Source organism: Girardinichthys multiradiatus, chromosome Y (assembly GCF_021462225.1).
Source record: "Girardinichthys multiradiatus isolate DD_20200921_A chromosome Y, DD_fGirMul_XY1, whole genome shotgun sequence".
Lineage (NCBI taxonomy): Eukaryota > Metazoa > Chordata > Actinopteri > Cyprinodontiformes > Goodeidae > Girardinichthys > Girardinichthys multiradiatus.
Window position 1 is genome coordinate 17,660,140 of NC_061818.1, and position 16,606 is coordinate 17,676,745.

The 16,606-nt window shown below is 38.6% G+C and overlaps 4 gene segments (V, D, J or C); all 4 read left to right on the forward strand.

Annotated features, from left to right (window-relative positions):
• The first annotated feature begins 509 nt into the window (after positions 1-509).
• LOC124864907 lies at positions 510-4,707 on the forward strand. The segment is given in 5 exon segments: positions 510-567; positions 669-966; positions 2,905-3,010; positions 4,455-4,533; positions 4,619-4,707. Coding segments are annotated over 5 exon segments (612 nt in total).
• A 4,251-nt stretch (positions 4,708-8,958) lies between these two features.
• On the forward strand, positions 8,959-10,336 carry LOC124864908. The segment is given in 3 exon segments: positions 8,959-9,088; positions 9,812-9,937; positions 10,026-10,336. Coding segments are annotated over 3 exon segments (567 nt in total).
• Positions 10,337-12,565: 2,229 nt separating this feature from the next.
• LOC124864909 lies at positions 12,566-13,110 on the forward strand. The segment is given in 2 exon segments: positions 12,566-12,605; positions 12,701-13,110. Coding segments are annotated over 2 exon segments (450 nt in total).
• Positions 13,111-15,711: 2,601 nt separating this feature from the next.
• On the forward strand, positions 15,712-16,272 carry LOC124864910. The segment is given in 2 exon segments: positions 15,712-15,866; positions 15,956-16,272. Coding segments are annotated over 2 exon segments (456 nt in total).
• Positions 16,273-16,606: the final 334 nt, after the last annotated feature.

Below are 16,606 nucleotides of genomic sequence, written 5' to 3' on the forward strand. Positions count from 1 at the left end.
ACAGGTTTAGGCTTACAAGAACACCTTAAAATCCTTCTTCACTAAACACAACAAAAATCAACATGGTGGTCTACTCAGAACACAACTGATTGAAAGGCTACTGACCCTCTTCATAAGGATGACCTTTCACCTCCTATACTTCAGATTACAGTTTTTTAATGACAGAGGTCATATGGATTAATAGAGAAAAAATTATTAATCAGCAGGTAGTACAAAACTGTGTAAGAGAATAATCTTAAAAATAACTCAGTAATCACAGTAATCTTATGATAATTATGTGATAATAATCCTATAAGATGTGGCTTTCTTTCTTTTTTTAAATATAGAGTTTGTTAATTTCGTTTAAATAAGAAAAAATAATACAAATAAATTCAGTGTTAACTTTTTAAATTAAGACATATCACTGGATGTTCTCAAAAAATACCAGGAGGCTTGTCTGTCTTTATGCAAATCAAATAGAGGGTTTAAAGGCTTGCATTCATGCTGTCAGTTGAAGAAGAAGAGATCAGATCATCTTCAACACCAACATGTTCGCTGTAGCTCTGCTGCTGTTGGTTGCTGGTTTCTGTAAGTCTCACCGAGGCAGATCCACTGACAGTATGATCACTTCACACTGACTGTTTTCTTTTCTGATAATAAGATCCATCATGTTTATTCCTCTTCCACAGGTGTGAAGTGTGAACAGCTGACACAGCCAGCCTCTGTGACTGTTCAGCCAGGTCAACATCTGACCATCAGCTGTCAGGTCTCTTATTCTATCAGCACCTACTGGACAGTTTGGATCAGACAGACTGTTGGGAAAGGACTGGAGTGGATTGGTGGATCTGGAATTGGACATATCACACTGTACAAAGATTCACTAAATAACAAGTTCAGCATCACTTTAGATGGCTCCAGTAAAACGGTGACCTTAAATGGACAGAATATGCAGCCTGAAGACTCTGCTGTGTGTTACTGCGCCAGAAAGTCAGGGCTTCAAAACAAAGCAATAGCTCGTATCAATTGGTTTTTATTCAATATGTAGTTTCCCAATTTCTATAAAGAGCGTGGTAACTGGTTTATTATTTAGATTAAAAAATGTTTCTGATTTTATAGCTTTAAACAAAAGTAATGATAAACGAACTGAAAACCTTAACTTTAACCATCAATGTGTCTAAAAATAAATGAAAACAATTATTAAAATCAAATGTCTGCAGAAAATCAAGATGAGTTCAGTTCATTTCCAGGGGGAGGAGTTGATGTAAAACTTGTTCTGCTTCCACCTTTACATGTCTGTGACAGAATTAAAGACCTGCAGTAAATCAGAGACAAACACACTGCAGACTGAGCAGAGACAAATGGCTGCTACAATGATTAATCCTAATCATTGAACAGTGCAGTCAGATTCAGTCATTTATTCAAATTGGATAACACGTTTTTCTGTCTAAGGAAACCCAGTAGATTGCATCCAGTCAGTGTCTTGCAGCATTCCCTCCTCCCGGATGAGCATGTAGAGACACATTGACATTATTTCTAAAATGGTCTCCTCTAACATGATTAGTGCAGACACTCATAAGATTTGTCATTATTTGGTTTTAAATGTTTATAGCTTTGAACATAAGTAATGATAAATTTGAAAGGAATGTTTAACTTAAACCATCAATTTGTCCAAAAATAAACCAAAGTAATTATTAAAATCAAATGTCTGCAGAAAGTCAAGATGAGTTCAGTTCATTTCCAGGGGGAGGAGTTGATGTAAAACTTGTTCTGCTTCCACCTTTACATGTCTGTGACAGAGTTAAAGACCTGCAGTAAATCAGAGACAAACACACTTTAGAGTGAGCAGAGACAAATGGCTGTTACAATGATCGGACCTGAGGTAGTTATTGCTTTTCTCATTCTGACAGTTAACTGGACAGGTAAGAACAAAGGGTCCTTAAAGGAACCTCTTTAGTCATAAATACACAATTATTATAGTTCAGAACATAATGATCTGTATGTCTGCAGGTACTGATGGTCAAACACTGACTGAGTGTCAGTGTTTGACACTCAGTCAAACACTGATGTAAATGACACACATTTACTCAGAAAATGGCACAATTTAGAAATATGCTCCATAGTGTGATGGTTTGAAAACATCTCGGTCTCTGTTGTGATGTAGAAGGGAAAATTTTAATCTTTCTTATAGGGAAGGCCTGGCTCATGAAAATAGTAGAAGTAAATGTGCCTGAGCTAAATAATGCATGCAATAACATAATTGTACTACTGCTAATGTAGTAAAGGAGACTATTCATTGAAATATTCTAAACAGTTTTTAAGAGTTTCCCTGCATGTTTGTCAAAAGTCAGCATAAATCCGTGATACTGATATAGAAATTCAAAATCTTATTCCCTTTTAAGTTGGGACTCCACGCTTGTTAGAAATACAAAATGTATTATATTATTGTCTTGGGGGTTGTCTGGTGCCGGGGCTCTTTGGCCCTCTCGGGATTGTTTGGATTGCCTTGGATACCGATTCCCGGTTTCGGTGCCCGGTCTGTTGGTTGGGGAGGCGTCGGGCTCCGGCGAGGGGGTCTTGGCCAGGGTGGTGTGCAGTGTTGATTGAGATGTGGCTGGCCAGCTTGCTTGGTGCGGTGGGGTGTGCCGTGCGCGAGGGTGAGTGGCCGGCATCCTGGAGCTCCTCTGGGGTTTGGGTGTGGGGTTGGCGGGGTGCCCGGTCCTTGGCGTGCTGTTGTGGCCTTCCTCCAATGCTTCCTTCTGTGGCTCTTACCCCAGGCAGGGCGCAGGGCTACGGTTGGCGGTCAGGTGGGTGGGGTGGTGGAGCATGTCTTGTGCCCGCACTGAGGCGGCTGATGGGATGTGCTTGGCCTGGGGCGGTTGGCTTGCCCGGCCTGGTTACTCAGCTTGTGCATGTTTCCCTCTCAAGGACTGATGGGCTGGGGCTGCTGACGGTGGCTGAACGGTTGGGTAGGCTTGGCGGTGTGCTGCTCTGCTGGCTGTTGTGTCTGGGGGGGGGGACTGTTGCGTGTGGGGTGAGGGGGTTGTGTCATCTTCTTGGATGCGGGGTCACCAGCATCTGGATTGGCTGAGCGGCGATGGTAGACCTTAGCTGGATAATGTTTCTACCTGGGCTATCGTTTCAGTGGCAGTGATGTGGTGTGTCTGTGTGGTTGCGGGGGCGGGGTGGGGGATGCCGGTCCCGAGCACCTGCCGCTGGCCGGGGACCTCTTGCAGGGTGAGGTTGTCCCGTCTTGGTGTTGGGTCGGGGGCTCCGTTGTGAGCTCGGTGCTCGATGGTGTCTGCCCAGTTGTGCCAAGTGGGCGTGGCTGGGGTGGCGTTAAGCGGGGGCCTTGCCTTGTTGTCGCGGTGCGCTGTGTGGTGAGGGTGGGACGTGGCGGGGGTGCTTGGAGCGGGGCTGTGTGTGGAGCTTGCGCTGTGTGGGTGTTGCTTCATCGGCTTTTCGGGGATGAAGCTCTCCTGTGGGAGTGTGCCCATGTGCTGTGGGGGGTGATTCATGGCATTTGGGTTCAGGGACATGTGTTTGATATCTTGCTGAATCTGTCACATACACAAAGACAGACACAGAGGCATACACAGTGAAAAGCAGTGAAATAAATATTAATCTTTATTGTAATTAATGCAAAGAAAAATTAGAAACGTTCTTGAAAATAGGCATTTGTGTATGTAATTTACTACATAGTGAAGAAAGCATTCAGACAGCAACTACCTGTGAGACACTAAAGAAATACTCTTCCAAATGATAATACTTTATGCTTGTTGATTTTCAAGATATTGACAAACATATACTGTAAATCAGCTAACAAAAAGGCTAGCTCATAAAGAAAATCATAACTCAGCTTCAAAAACATATGAAATATGAGCAGATGATTTTACTATTTTACTATTTTTAACTGCCTTTAACATGTTATATTAATGATTACTCATATATATGAATTATGAAACATGTTGCTGATTTAAAACATACCTTGAAACTATTTGTAAATGTGTTAAATGTATGTGATGCTATTAGAAAAATAGCTGTAAAACCACTGATGAACACATTAAGTCAAAATAAAGCAAGAAAATTTGTTTCCTCTTTCCCATTCAGTCACATTATTACCTGAACAGCAGCATTATAATAGAAAATGTATAATATATTTTGCTGTTAGAGATACTGACTGGTCAATTTGCTTTAATTAAAAGTATCTCATATGTCATGCAACCCAGAAGGAAAACAAAGAACAAAATAAAATGAGTTAACAATAAGTCAAATGAAGGAAATAAAAGTTAATCTCTGTTTCCCACAATCACTAGATGACTTGAACACAAACATTGTAAATTAAGGCAATTAGTTCATTTATGCTTGCTGAAAGAACAGAAATATTATCCTGCACTAGGTGGCCAAGACTCTCACTGGCTGTTTATCATTATGCAAATAAAGTGTTGTGGTTTAAAGACTTGATCTGATGCTGTCAGCTGCAGAAGAAGAGAAACTCCCAACAGATCACCATCAGCACCAACATGATCTCTGCTGCTGCTGCTGCTGCTGGATCCTGTGAGCAACATTTACAGCATGATCACACTTTACTGACTGATTATGGTTTATATAGTAATCCTAAATATAATATTTTCCTCCACAGATGTGAACTGTGAACAGCTGACACAGCCAGCCTCTGTGACTCTGCAGTCAGGTCAACGTCTCACCATCAGATGTCAGGCCTTCTTATGAACTAAGCAGCTACTGGACAGACTGGATAAGACAGCCTGTTGGGAAAGGACTGGAGTGGATCCGGATGAAACATGGTGGTGGAGGTTAATACTACAAAGATTCACTGAAGAATAAATTCAGTATAGATGGAGACTCTTCCAGTAAAACTGTGACTGAATGGACAGAATCTGCATCCTGAAGATTCTGCTGTTCATTACTTTGTCAGACTGGACAATAGTGACACAAACAAGCAGCAGAGCTGTACAAAAACCCAGCAGAACCTGGACAGGTGCTCCACAGGAGGCGCTCTAACAGACCAATAAGTATTTCAGACCAATTTATGCAAATGTTACAATCTTTGTTAATTACTGATCTTTAAAACAATATGTATTGAAACTGCATTTTATTTCCAACACCACTGTGTTAAGAGATACAAACAGGGATCATTGTGTATAACCAAGACAGCAGATTGTCTGTTTAGAACATTTTTATGTAAGTTTTTTGCATCAGAAACTTATGATCAAAACATGTGCATCGTTTATTTTGTCCTCGCCTTCAGTAAAACTGATGCTTCTCTTATGTCTGGTTTCTCCAGAGCAACAAGTCACTGCAGAAAATGTGTTGCATTTTATGATCTCAAAAACAAATAAATACAAACAAATACAAACAAACTGCAAACAGACAAAATAAAAATGATGTGCTGTCATATTAGGATATTTAACAACATAAACACAGTCAAACACCCTGCAGTTGTTTCACATTCTCAGGGTCATGAGAATAAAGATGATGTATTTAAGAATTAGAAACTCATGACCCTGTACCCAAGTCTGAACTTTAACTGTCTTGAGACCAACCCATGAACACTCATCACATGGAACATAAAAACTAAAAGAAGAATACGTTTCTACCGAATGAAGTTAAAACCTTAAATTTAAAACTCTTTAAGCCTTTATGCTTCCTGGCATGTTATATATGTATGTGATGTTTGTCTGCTTAAAAACCTCAAAAAATGTTTTTTTTTATGATACAAATAACATACTGTGTATGTTACAGAGGTTGGACAATGAAACTGAAGGTTTCAAGGCTAAATTGGACCAGCCTGGTAGCCAGTCTTCATTGATTGCACATTGCACCAGTAAGAGCAGAGTGTGAAGGTACAATTAGCAGGGTAAGAACACAGTTTTGCTCAAAATATTGAAATGCACACAACATTATGGGTGACATACCAGAGTTCAAAAGAGGACAAATTGTTGGTGCACGTCTTGCTGGCGCATCTGTGACCAAGACAGCAAGTCTTTGTGATGTATCAAGAGCCACGGTATCCAGGGTAATGTCAGCATACCACCAAGAAGGATGAACCACATCCAACAGGATTAACTGTGGACGCAAGAGGAAGCTGTCTGAAAGGGATGTTCGGGTGCTAACCCGGATTGTATCCAAAAAACATAAAACCACGGCTGCCCAAATCACGGCAGAATTAAATGTGCACCTCAACTCTCCTGTTTCCACCAGAACTGTCCGTCGGGAGCTCCACAGGGTCAATATACACGGCCGGGCTGCTATAGCCAAACCTTTGGTCACTCATGCCAATGCCAAACGTTGGTTTCAATGGTGCAAGGAGCGCAAATCTTGGGCTGTGGACAATGTGAAACATTGTATCCTGAAGGCGGTGCCGTGTATCAGGATTGCAATGCACCAATACACACAGCAAGACTGGTGAAAGATTGGTTTGATGAACATGAAAGTGAAGTTGTACATCTCCCATGGCCTGCACAGTTACCAGATCTAAATATTATTGAGCCACTTTGGGGTGTTTTGGAGGAGCGAGTCAGGAAACGTTTTCCTCCACCAGTATCATGTAGTGACCTGGTCACTATCCTGCAAGAAGAATGGCTTAAAATTCCTCTGACCACTGTGCAGGACTTGTATATGTGATTCCCAAGACGAATTGACGCTGTATTGGCCGCAAAAGGAGGCCCTACACCATAATAATAAATTATTGTGGTCTAAAACCAGGTGTTTCAGTTTCATTGTCCAACCCCTGTATATGAACCAAATGCTTTTCATGAAACCATTATTTATTTGGTTTCTAACTCTAACTTGCCTCATTAATGTGTAAAACAAAGAAAAAAGAGACAAACATATTCTCTAAGGTATCAGAGTGTTTAGTGTAAACACAGAGACTTTATAATAAGCCCTTTACACTCTTGTATTGGGGGGTATAAAAGAGTGATACACACGCTGTTGAAGAAACAGCTCATATTGTGGTTCATGATTTCCTGTTTTCAGGATTTCTATCAACACGTGGTTCAACTGAAATATTCAGATCCACCTTCAAAAACTAAAGTCCACATTGCACAAAGGGTCAGATATAATACATTTTAAGAATTTTTGCTGAAGTTTCATCTGTGGATTTTATTTTGAGAAATAATGGACAACTAGTGTAGAAATAATTAAATCCTGTCAGCATTAAGTCTTATAAATTTAGATAAAACTGGCTTCAAGCTGACTTTAAAATAGTTGAAGATGACTTTTTGACTAGAAATAACAGCATCTCTGGAAATGATCTATAACAATGATTAAGATTAAATGTTTGCATCAGTTTAGATCAGTTGAGTCTTGTGTTTTTCTCATGGTAGAGGAGTCAGTGCTAATACTAATTACTCCACTTTTACATTTCTGTTAGTTCAGGATCTGTACTGACTCAATAGCAAACACTGAATAAAAATAGACAAACGATTAGATTAGAGGCTGTACTTGCCTCTTGTACTTGTACATGATTGATGAATGCATTACTTCCCTGTCTAATGAAATAATGATCTAGCTTTTGACCAAGAAAATAAAATGGATTCGAACAAAAAAAGATCATCAATTAATTTTTGGTAATTAAAATGGTGGAGAAGCAATAAATATTTTAAGTACAACCATATGAAAAAATATGTACCAAACCAAATATAGTTTTTATTAGACATTTACATTACAATAAGCACTTGGCTAAAGCTGCTATAAGTGTTTAGAGAACATGAAGCAAAAACTTACCATCTAACTTTATAATTGTAAAGCTTTATTTATGATAATTGATGTGACCATCATAACCTGATGCTGCACTTCTGATTGGGCAGTTTATCTTTGGCCTTCCATGTGTGCAAAGTAAACCTCCAGGCTGACAACTAGAAATGGTTCAGTGGCAGCAGAAGAAAGGAAACTCCAATCAGATCAACTTCAGCACCAACATGTTTTCTGTAGCTCTTCTACTGGTGGCTACTGGATCCAGCGAGTCTCACTGATGCAGAAGCAGTAGATCACACCTACTGTCTGCAGGTGTAAAACATGAAGAGGTGACACAACCAGCCACTCAGATTGTGCAGCCAGGTCTAGATCGGTGCTGCACAATGCGGATATACCTCAGTCCACAATTATGATCATATTTCACCATTTTAATCTAAACTGTATAAAATTCTCTCTTTCTCTAAACTGTTTATGCAAAGAACAAAAATTTTGCATTCACAATTAAAGAAATGCATTTTTGACTTTCCAATCTTTTGAAAGAATATTACATTTTAGTAGAACCTAGTTGTTTTCTGTCTGACCCAATTCTTGGAAAAACCCTGGAGATTCAATAGAGCTGACCTACAGTTTAAAATCTTATTGATTATTGATAGGACACTTGAAAATAAATGAATATAACTGAACATGATGGAAAAGTACACAAAATATTTTACTGTTAACCAGATTCTTTTCATATAGTTAATGTTAATTTAATTTAATTCACCTCATTAAAGTAAAAATCTAAGCAAAAAGAGACAAACATGCTTCTTGACTTTTGACTTCAAATATTAAAACGTCAGCTAATAATCTAAAATAATCATCCAAATGTTTGCATAGATGAGATAAGTCCCATTTTTTCACCAAGAGGAGGAGTCAATGCAAATGCTAATTAATCTACTTTTACATGTCTGTTAAAGAGTTTAACACCAGGGTGAATCAGTGGGAAACACTGTTTGAATAGAGACAAATGGCTTCTACAATGATTAGATTTGAGGCAGTGCTTGCTTTTATTATCTTGTTTGTAAACTGGAGTGGTAAGAAAAATGATATTTTAATCAACATCCCGACTGATGAATACAGACTGTGGCAAGAAAATGAATAATGATCTCTTTTTGTGCAGGTACTGATGGTCAAACACTGACTGATTCTTAACCAGTGGTTAAAAGACAGGGAGAATCTCACAGACTGACCTGCACATATTCTGGGTTTAGTAGCACTCCTGGCATGAACTGGATCAGACAGACAGCTGGAAATGGACTGGAGTGGATTGGTTATATCAGTGATAGCAGCACCTACATCTACTACTCTGACTCAGTGAGAAACCGGTTCACCATCTCCAGAGACAACAGCAGAAGTCAGGTGTATCTGCAGATGAACAGTCTGACAGCTGAGGATTCTTCTGAACAAAAACTCTGCAGTGCAAGAATAGTTTTAACATGAAACCACCACAGGGGGAGCACTAACACCATTTATAAGTCACAGCAAACACATTTAGAGCTGTACAAAAAACCCCTCACAACACATTTAATACAAAATCACCAGAGGAGGCGCTCTTGAACCAGTTTAATGTTTGACTTGATAAACTGAAAGAGTAAAAGTTACAGTATGCAAAGTTTATCCTTTACCTGTTGATATATACCTGAAATAACAAAAACAAACAAAACGTACAAATTAAAAACATCATATTTTGTTATATCTTTAAAAATAGCTGACAAATTTTAAAATATCTTTTATTGAACAAACATAAACTAGAATAAAATATCAGAGGGCTTCAAAACAAAGCAATAGCTCGTATCAATTGGTTTTTATTCAATATGTAGTTTCCCAATTTCTATAAAGAGCGTGGTAACTGGTTTATTATTTAGATTAAAAAATGTTTCTGATTTTATAGCTTTAAACAAAAGTAGTGATAAACGAACTGAAAACCTTAACTTTAACCATCAATGTGTCTAAAAATAAATGAAAACAATTATTAAAATCAAATGTCTGCAGAAAATCAAGATGAGTTCAGTTCATTTCCAGGGGGAGGAGTTGATGTAAAACTTGTTCTGCTTCCACCTTTACATGTCTGTGACAGAATTAAAGACCTGCAGTAAATCAGAGACAAACACACTGCAGACTGAGCAGAGACAAATGGCTGCTACAATGATCAGACCTCATCAGGTTATGATTGCTTTTCTCATCCTGACAGTTAACTGGACAGGTAAGAACAAAGGGTCCTTAAAGGAACCTCTTTAGTCATAAATACACAATGATTATAGTTCAGAACCTGATGATCTGTATGTCTGCAGGTACTGATGGTCAAACACTGACTGAGTCTGAACCAGTGGTTAAAAGGCCTGGAGAATCCCACAGACTGACCTGTACATATTCTGGGTTTAGTAGCACTCCTTACATAGCTTGGATCAGACAAGCAACTGGAAAAGGACTGGAGTGGATTGCTTGGATCTGGTCAGACAGTGGAGGCATCTACTACTCTGACTCAGTGAGAAACCGGTTCACCATCTCCAGAGACAACAGCAGAAGTCAGGTGTATCTGCAGATGAACAGTCTGAAAGCTGAGGACTCTGCTATTTATTATTGTGCTCGAGAGCCACAGTGACACAGAAAGTAGAAACACTGAACAAAAACTCCTCTGTGCATGAAGAGTTTTAACATGGAATCACCACAGGGGGCGCACTAACACCATTTATCTGTCACAACAAGCACATTTAGATAGAGACATCTCTGATGATCTGAGGGGTCAAGAAAATTTTAAAATCTATTCTTTTAAAAACAGGTATTGGATCAGTATTCTAATGACCAGATTAAATCAGGATTTAAGAGAAAATACATGCATTAGATGAAAGTATTCTTATATATTAAGGTCCTATTGACACAACGTTTTCTGGTGAAATGGAAATAGTTTAGTTGAGTTTCTACTGTTTTTTTACACGACAACATTGCATGTTTTCCCTGAAAATGGCACAATTTGAGAAAGGGTTCCACATGGTAATGGTTTGAAAACATCCCGGTATTTGCTGATGGGAAAAACTGAATTGTTCTTAAGGGCAGAACATAGTCAGGTGTACCTGTAGCAAGATTCTCAAAAGTATTAGGGATGTTGTTTGTCTGCGGGTGGCATCAGCAATGAATTGAGATTCTTAGTGGCTTTGTGTTTTATGATTTTATTTTAACAAAATCTAAAAACCTTTCTAAGATATTTGTTAGTTTCATAAAAAATGCTTATGACTGTTACTTTAAACAGAAACAAAGTGACCAATGGACCTAAATGACACTACCTTAAATCATTTGAAATAACTCAATGCACTCTTTATGCTTTCCTTTCATAAGACAAACTGTTCAGCAATCTTTTTTACTGTTCACCATGTCCAGCTTGTCTTTATGGACACGGCACACAGCATCACTGTTTAGGCAGGTTTGGGTCATAGCGCTGCACAGCAATGTTTTCAGCCTTTGGAGGCTGCTGAAAGCCCTTTCAGGCTCTGCTGATGATACAGACACAAATAGGAGAAGTCAGTCAACCATTTCAACCTGTACAACAGCAACAATATCAGGACCTGTCTGGAAACTGAACTTTTTTTGAAACAATGCAAGCTGAACTTTAAATATGTCTGGGCTGATTTCTGGGTACTGGTGGACAACAGCGTGTATATGTCCAGTTAAAATAACTTGTGCCAGATGGCTTAACATTTGCATTCCTTCCTGCTCAAATCTCTCCCCAAATATCATGTCAGCAACATGCAATTTGACTGTAAAGAATTCAGTCCTGTAGTAGTAGGCAGAGGACACATTCATATGTGCAGGATCGTTGCCTGTGAAGTGCTGGGGTAGGATACGGACAGAAGGAGAGGCAACAGGTGGTTTTTTTGTACTGCTGAATACAAAGACTTCTTGAAGAACAAGTTCAGTATCAATGTGGACACCTTCAGTAAAACAATGACTGACTGCACAGAATATGCAGCCTGAAGACTCTGCTGTGTTTTATTGTTCGGAACAAAAATCCAGTGTCAAAAACAAGCTGCAGATCTGTACAAAACTGTCTCAGAACCCATGTAATACAAAATCACCAGAGAGGGCACTCCTGAACTTATCTCCATTTGCCTACCAGTTCCCCTGGTGCTGGGTACACTCTGGGCAGGTCAGCAGTCCATCATAGGGGAATATCGAGACACACAGACAACTATACACACACTCATAGCTAATGTCACTTTTTAAAGTGACCAATTAAGCCAGAGTACCTGGGGAGAACCCGTGCATGCATGGGGAGAACATGCAAACTTCATGCAGAAAGACCCCTGGCCAGATTTAGACCCCAAGACCTTCTTGCTGCAAGGCAACAGTGATACCAACTGTGCCCTCATGAAGTCCCTTGTTCTGTTCATGTGACTGTAAATGTGGATATACTTGTTGTTTTCCTACAAGATTCCTGCAAATTCCACTTCTAACAGCCTCATAAACTTAAATGATTCAAAGGAAGTGGAAAAAACTGAAATCCTCTCTGTGTACGATGTCCTGTGTGTCTCTGTGTTGCCCTGTGATGGACCAGTGACCCACTGGTGACAGCTGGAGATAGGCACCAGCACTACAGGAAATTTGACATCTTTAAAACAAAACACAACAAAACAAAACAAAAATGACCATTCGTTAGAATTGTTACACTTTCATTATTCATGATAATTGATGTTAACAGCAAATCCTGATGCTGTACTTCTTATGATTTATCTTTGGCCCTCCCTTTATTCAAAGTGAACCTCAAGGCAGTCAACTATAAATGATGTAATGGCAGCAGAAGAAGAGAAACTCCCATCAGATCAACTTCAACACCAACATGTTCTCTGTAGCTCTGCTGCTGCTGGCTGCTGGATCCTGTGAGTCTTACTGAGACAGAAACTTTTACAGCATGATCAAACTAAACTGAATATTAATTGTTGGTAAAACAAATTTTTAATGTATTTCTCCACAGGTGTGAAGTGTGAACAGCTGACACAGCCAGCCTCTGTGACTGTGCAGCCAGGTCATCGTCTGTCCATCAGCTGTCAGGTCTCTTATGATCTAGGCAGCTACTACACAGCTTGGATCAGACAGGCTGCTGGGAAAGGACTGGAGTGGATTGGGATGAAATATACTGGAAACTCATACTACAAAGACTCCCTGAAGAACAAGTTCAGTATTGACTTAGACACTTCCAGCAAAACAGTGACTCTGAATGGACAGAATATGCAGCCTGAAGACTCTGCTGTTTATTATTGTGCCAGACTAGACCACAGTGACACAAACAAGCAGCAGAGCTGTACAAAAACCCCTCAGAACAGATGTAATATAAAATCACCAGAGGAGGCGCTCTTGAACCAGTTTTATGTTTGGCTAAATTGAAAAATAAAAGGTATACAAAGTTTATCCCTGATATGTTGATATATACCTGAAATAACAAAAACAAACAAAACCTTTCAAATAAAAAAAAATCATATTCTGAAATATACCTGACAAATTTTAAAATCTTTTCACAGTTTTATTAAACAAACATGTAATTAACCAGAATAAAAACCCAGAGGGCTCCAAAACAATGCAACAGCTCATATCAATCAGGTTTTTATTCATGATGTGGTTTTCTCACTTCTACAATGAGCTTTCAAAAGTTTATTATTTAGATCACAAGTTTCATTAACACCGTTAAAAATTGGAAGTTGTTTTATGCGTGAAAAAATAGCATTAAAATAAATGAAATTCAGACATCTTTCAAAACAAAGAAACTGCTGAAATTAATATTTGTCATCTCCTGTTTTTCAGGCTTCTGTTCATTTTGTGGTTTAACAGAAAGAAATGTTGTTTAGCCACTTCCACAAAGACTTTGGCAACTGGATTATTTTGATCAAAGCAAGTTTCGGAGTTGCTTTAAGTAACAAAATAAACCTGAATTTAAAAACAATCTGCATTTTTTAGCCACCTCTGCTTCGTGTTCACAGTATTTCTAATATGGTCTCCTGTGACATAATAATTGCAGACACTCATAAGATTTGTCATTATCTATCACAACTCTCTATAGTCCTGAACCTCTCTTTGGCAAAGACCCATCACAAAAAATATGTCAATATATTCTCCCAGGATCGGACAGCAGTATAAACGGTACGTTTTTTATGACATGATTAACACAAGACAAGGATTCATTTTCTTATTAACAGGTAACTTCTAATTCTCAGTCGCTATGATAACGAATGCGCTTTTATTATTTTTCATTTCTGTAGAAAGAGTGAAAGTGAGGCAGAAAGACAGACGTTGAAGTCATTTAATGACCTTAAAATTTATATGTGGTTACAAAATATGATCAAAATCAGTGGTGTACACAGAAAAGAGGTCAATAGAATGTATTTTTTCTGTCCTTCAAAAGCACAGAATCGTTTTAATGTTAGCACTATACATTCAGAAATACTGGCTATTATGGCTGTTTGTTTCAACACAGAAAAATATATTATCAGGCTGCTTTGTCATTATGCAATTGGAACATTCAGGTTTAAAGACTTGATTTCATGCATTCAGCAGCAGAAGAAGAGAAACTCCCACCATCACCTTCAACACCAACATGATATCTGTAGCTCTGCTGCTGCTGCTGGATCCTGTGAGTCTCACTGAGAGAGAAATATGTACAGTATTATCACATTAGTCTGTTTACTGTTTTTACTCTTTTTACATTCTCTGTCTCTACAGATATAAAGTGTGAACAGCTGAAACAACCAACCTCTGTAACTCTGCAGCCAGGTCAACATCTGACCATCAGCTGTCAAGTCTCTTATTCTCTCTACCCAAGAGCTTGGATCAGACAGCCTGCTGGAAAAGGACTGGGGTGGATTGGTTGGGTGGGCGAAGGATGGAACATATACAGGATAAATGGCAAACTAAAAAGGTATGCAAAGTTTATCCCTGACATAAATGTATTAAACGGAAATGTCAAAAAGAGACAAAAAAATTGCGATAGACACTTCATATTGTGTCATATCATTAAATATACCTGGAAAATTTTAAAATCTTTTCACAATTTCATTGAATAAACATATAATAAATAAGAATAAAACCTCAGAGATCTTCAAAACAAATCACCAGCTCATATCAATTAGATTTTCAGACTGAAACCAAGATGGGGTTCCCACTTCTAAGAGCTTGATAAATGTTTTCAAATAATGTTGTTAAAAGTTTAAAGTGATTTTGAATAGAAAGATAGAACATTAAAATAAACCAACATTTCTAAATATGATTACAAACATTAATTCAGAGGGCTCCTAACACAAAGAAACAGCTCATATTAATATTTGTCATTTCCTGTTCTTCAGGCTTCTGTTCAACTTGTGGTTTGGCAAAAAAAAAAAAATGTTTACCCACTTCTACAAAGAGCGTGTCAACTGTTTTATTTATTAGATCTAAACAAGTTTCTGACTTTTTTATGTAACAAAATAATAATGAATAATAAAAAGATTACAATAAAGTTTGTAGCCACATCTGCTTCAATTCAATTCAGTTTTATTTATATAGCGCCAATTCACAACACATGTTGTCTCAAGGCACTTCACAAAAGTCAGGTCCATACATTCCAATTAATCCTAATCATTGAACAGTGCAGTCAGATTCAGTCATTTATTCAAATTGGATAAAACGTTTTTCTGTCTAAGGAAACCCAGTAGATTGCATCCAGTCAGTGTCTTGCAGCATTCCCTCCTCCCGGATGAGCATGTAGAGACACATTGACATTATTTCTAAAATGGTCTCCTCTAACATGATTAGTGCAGACACTCATAAGATTTGTCATTATTTGGTTTTAAATGTTTAGAACTTTAAACAAAAGTAATGATAAATTAACTGAAACAGAACATTTTCTTAAACCATCAATATGTCCAAAAATAGACAATTATGATAGACAAATCTCTAAATTAAATCAAGCTGAGTTCAGTTTCTTTTCCAGGGGGAGGAGTTGATGCAAAACTTGTTCTGCTTCCACCTTTACATGTCTGTGACAGAGTTAAAGACCTGCAGTAAATCAGAGACAAACACACTGCAGACTGAGCAGAGACAAATGGCTGCTACAATGATCAGACCTCATCAGGTTATGATTGCTTTTCTCATCCTGACAGTTAACTGGACAGGTAAGAACAAAGGGTCCTTAAAGGAACCTCTTTAGTCATAAATACACAATGATTATAGTTCAGGTACCTGATGATCTGTATGTCTGCAGGTACTGATGGTCAAACATTGACTGAGTCTGAACCAGTGGTCAAAAGGCCTGGAGAATCCCACAGACTGACCTGCACATATTCTGGACTTGGTACTCCTGACATAGCTTGGATCAGACAGGCAGCTGGAAAAGGACTGGAGTGGATTGCTTGGATCTGGTCAGACAGTAGTGGCAGTGGCAGCATCTACTACTCTGACTCAGTGAGAAACCGGTTCACCATCTCCAGAGACAACAGCAGAAGTCAGGTGTATCTGCAGATGAACAGTCTGACAGCTCAGGATTCTGCTGTTTATTATTGTGCTCGAGAGCCACAGTGACACAGAAAGCAGAAACACTGAACAAAAACTCTGCAGTGCATGAAAAGTTTAAAAATGAACCCTCCACAGGGGGCGCACTAACACCATTTATGTTTGTCACAGCAAATATTGAGATACACACATTTCTGATGATATGAGGAGTCGAGAAGGTTCACACTGGAGAAATGACTTTGAGAAGTTTTAGACCTAAACATTTTCTGTGCCTTATAAACCATTCTGAAGTTTGGGCAGAAAAACAGGGAGTAAAACAGAAAAATCACAGGCATGGCAACAACTGAATACAGAGCAGAAACTATGGAAGGATCCAGCGGGGAACAATGATAACATAAGGGAA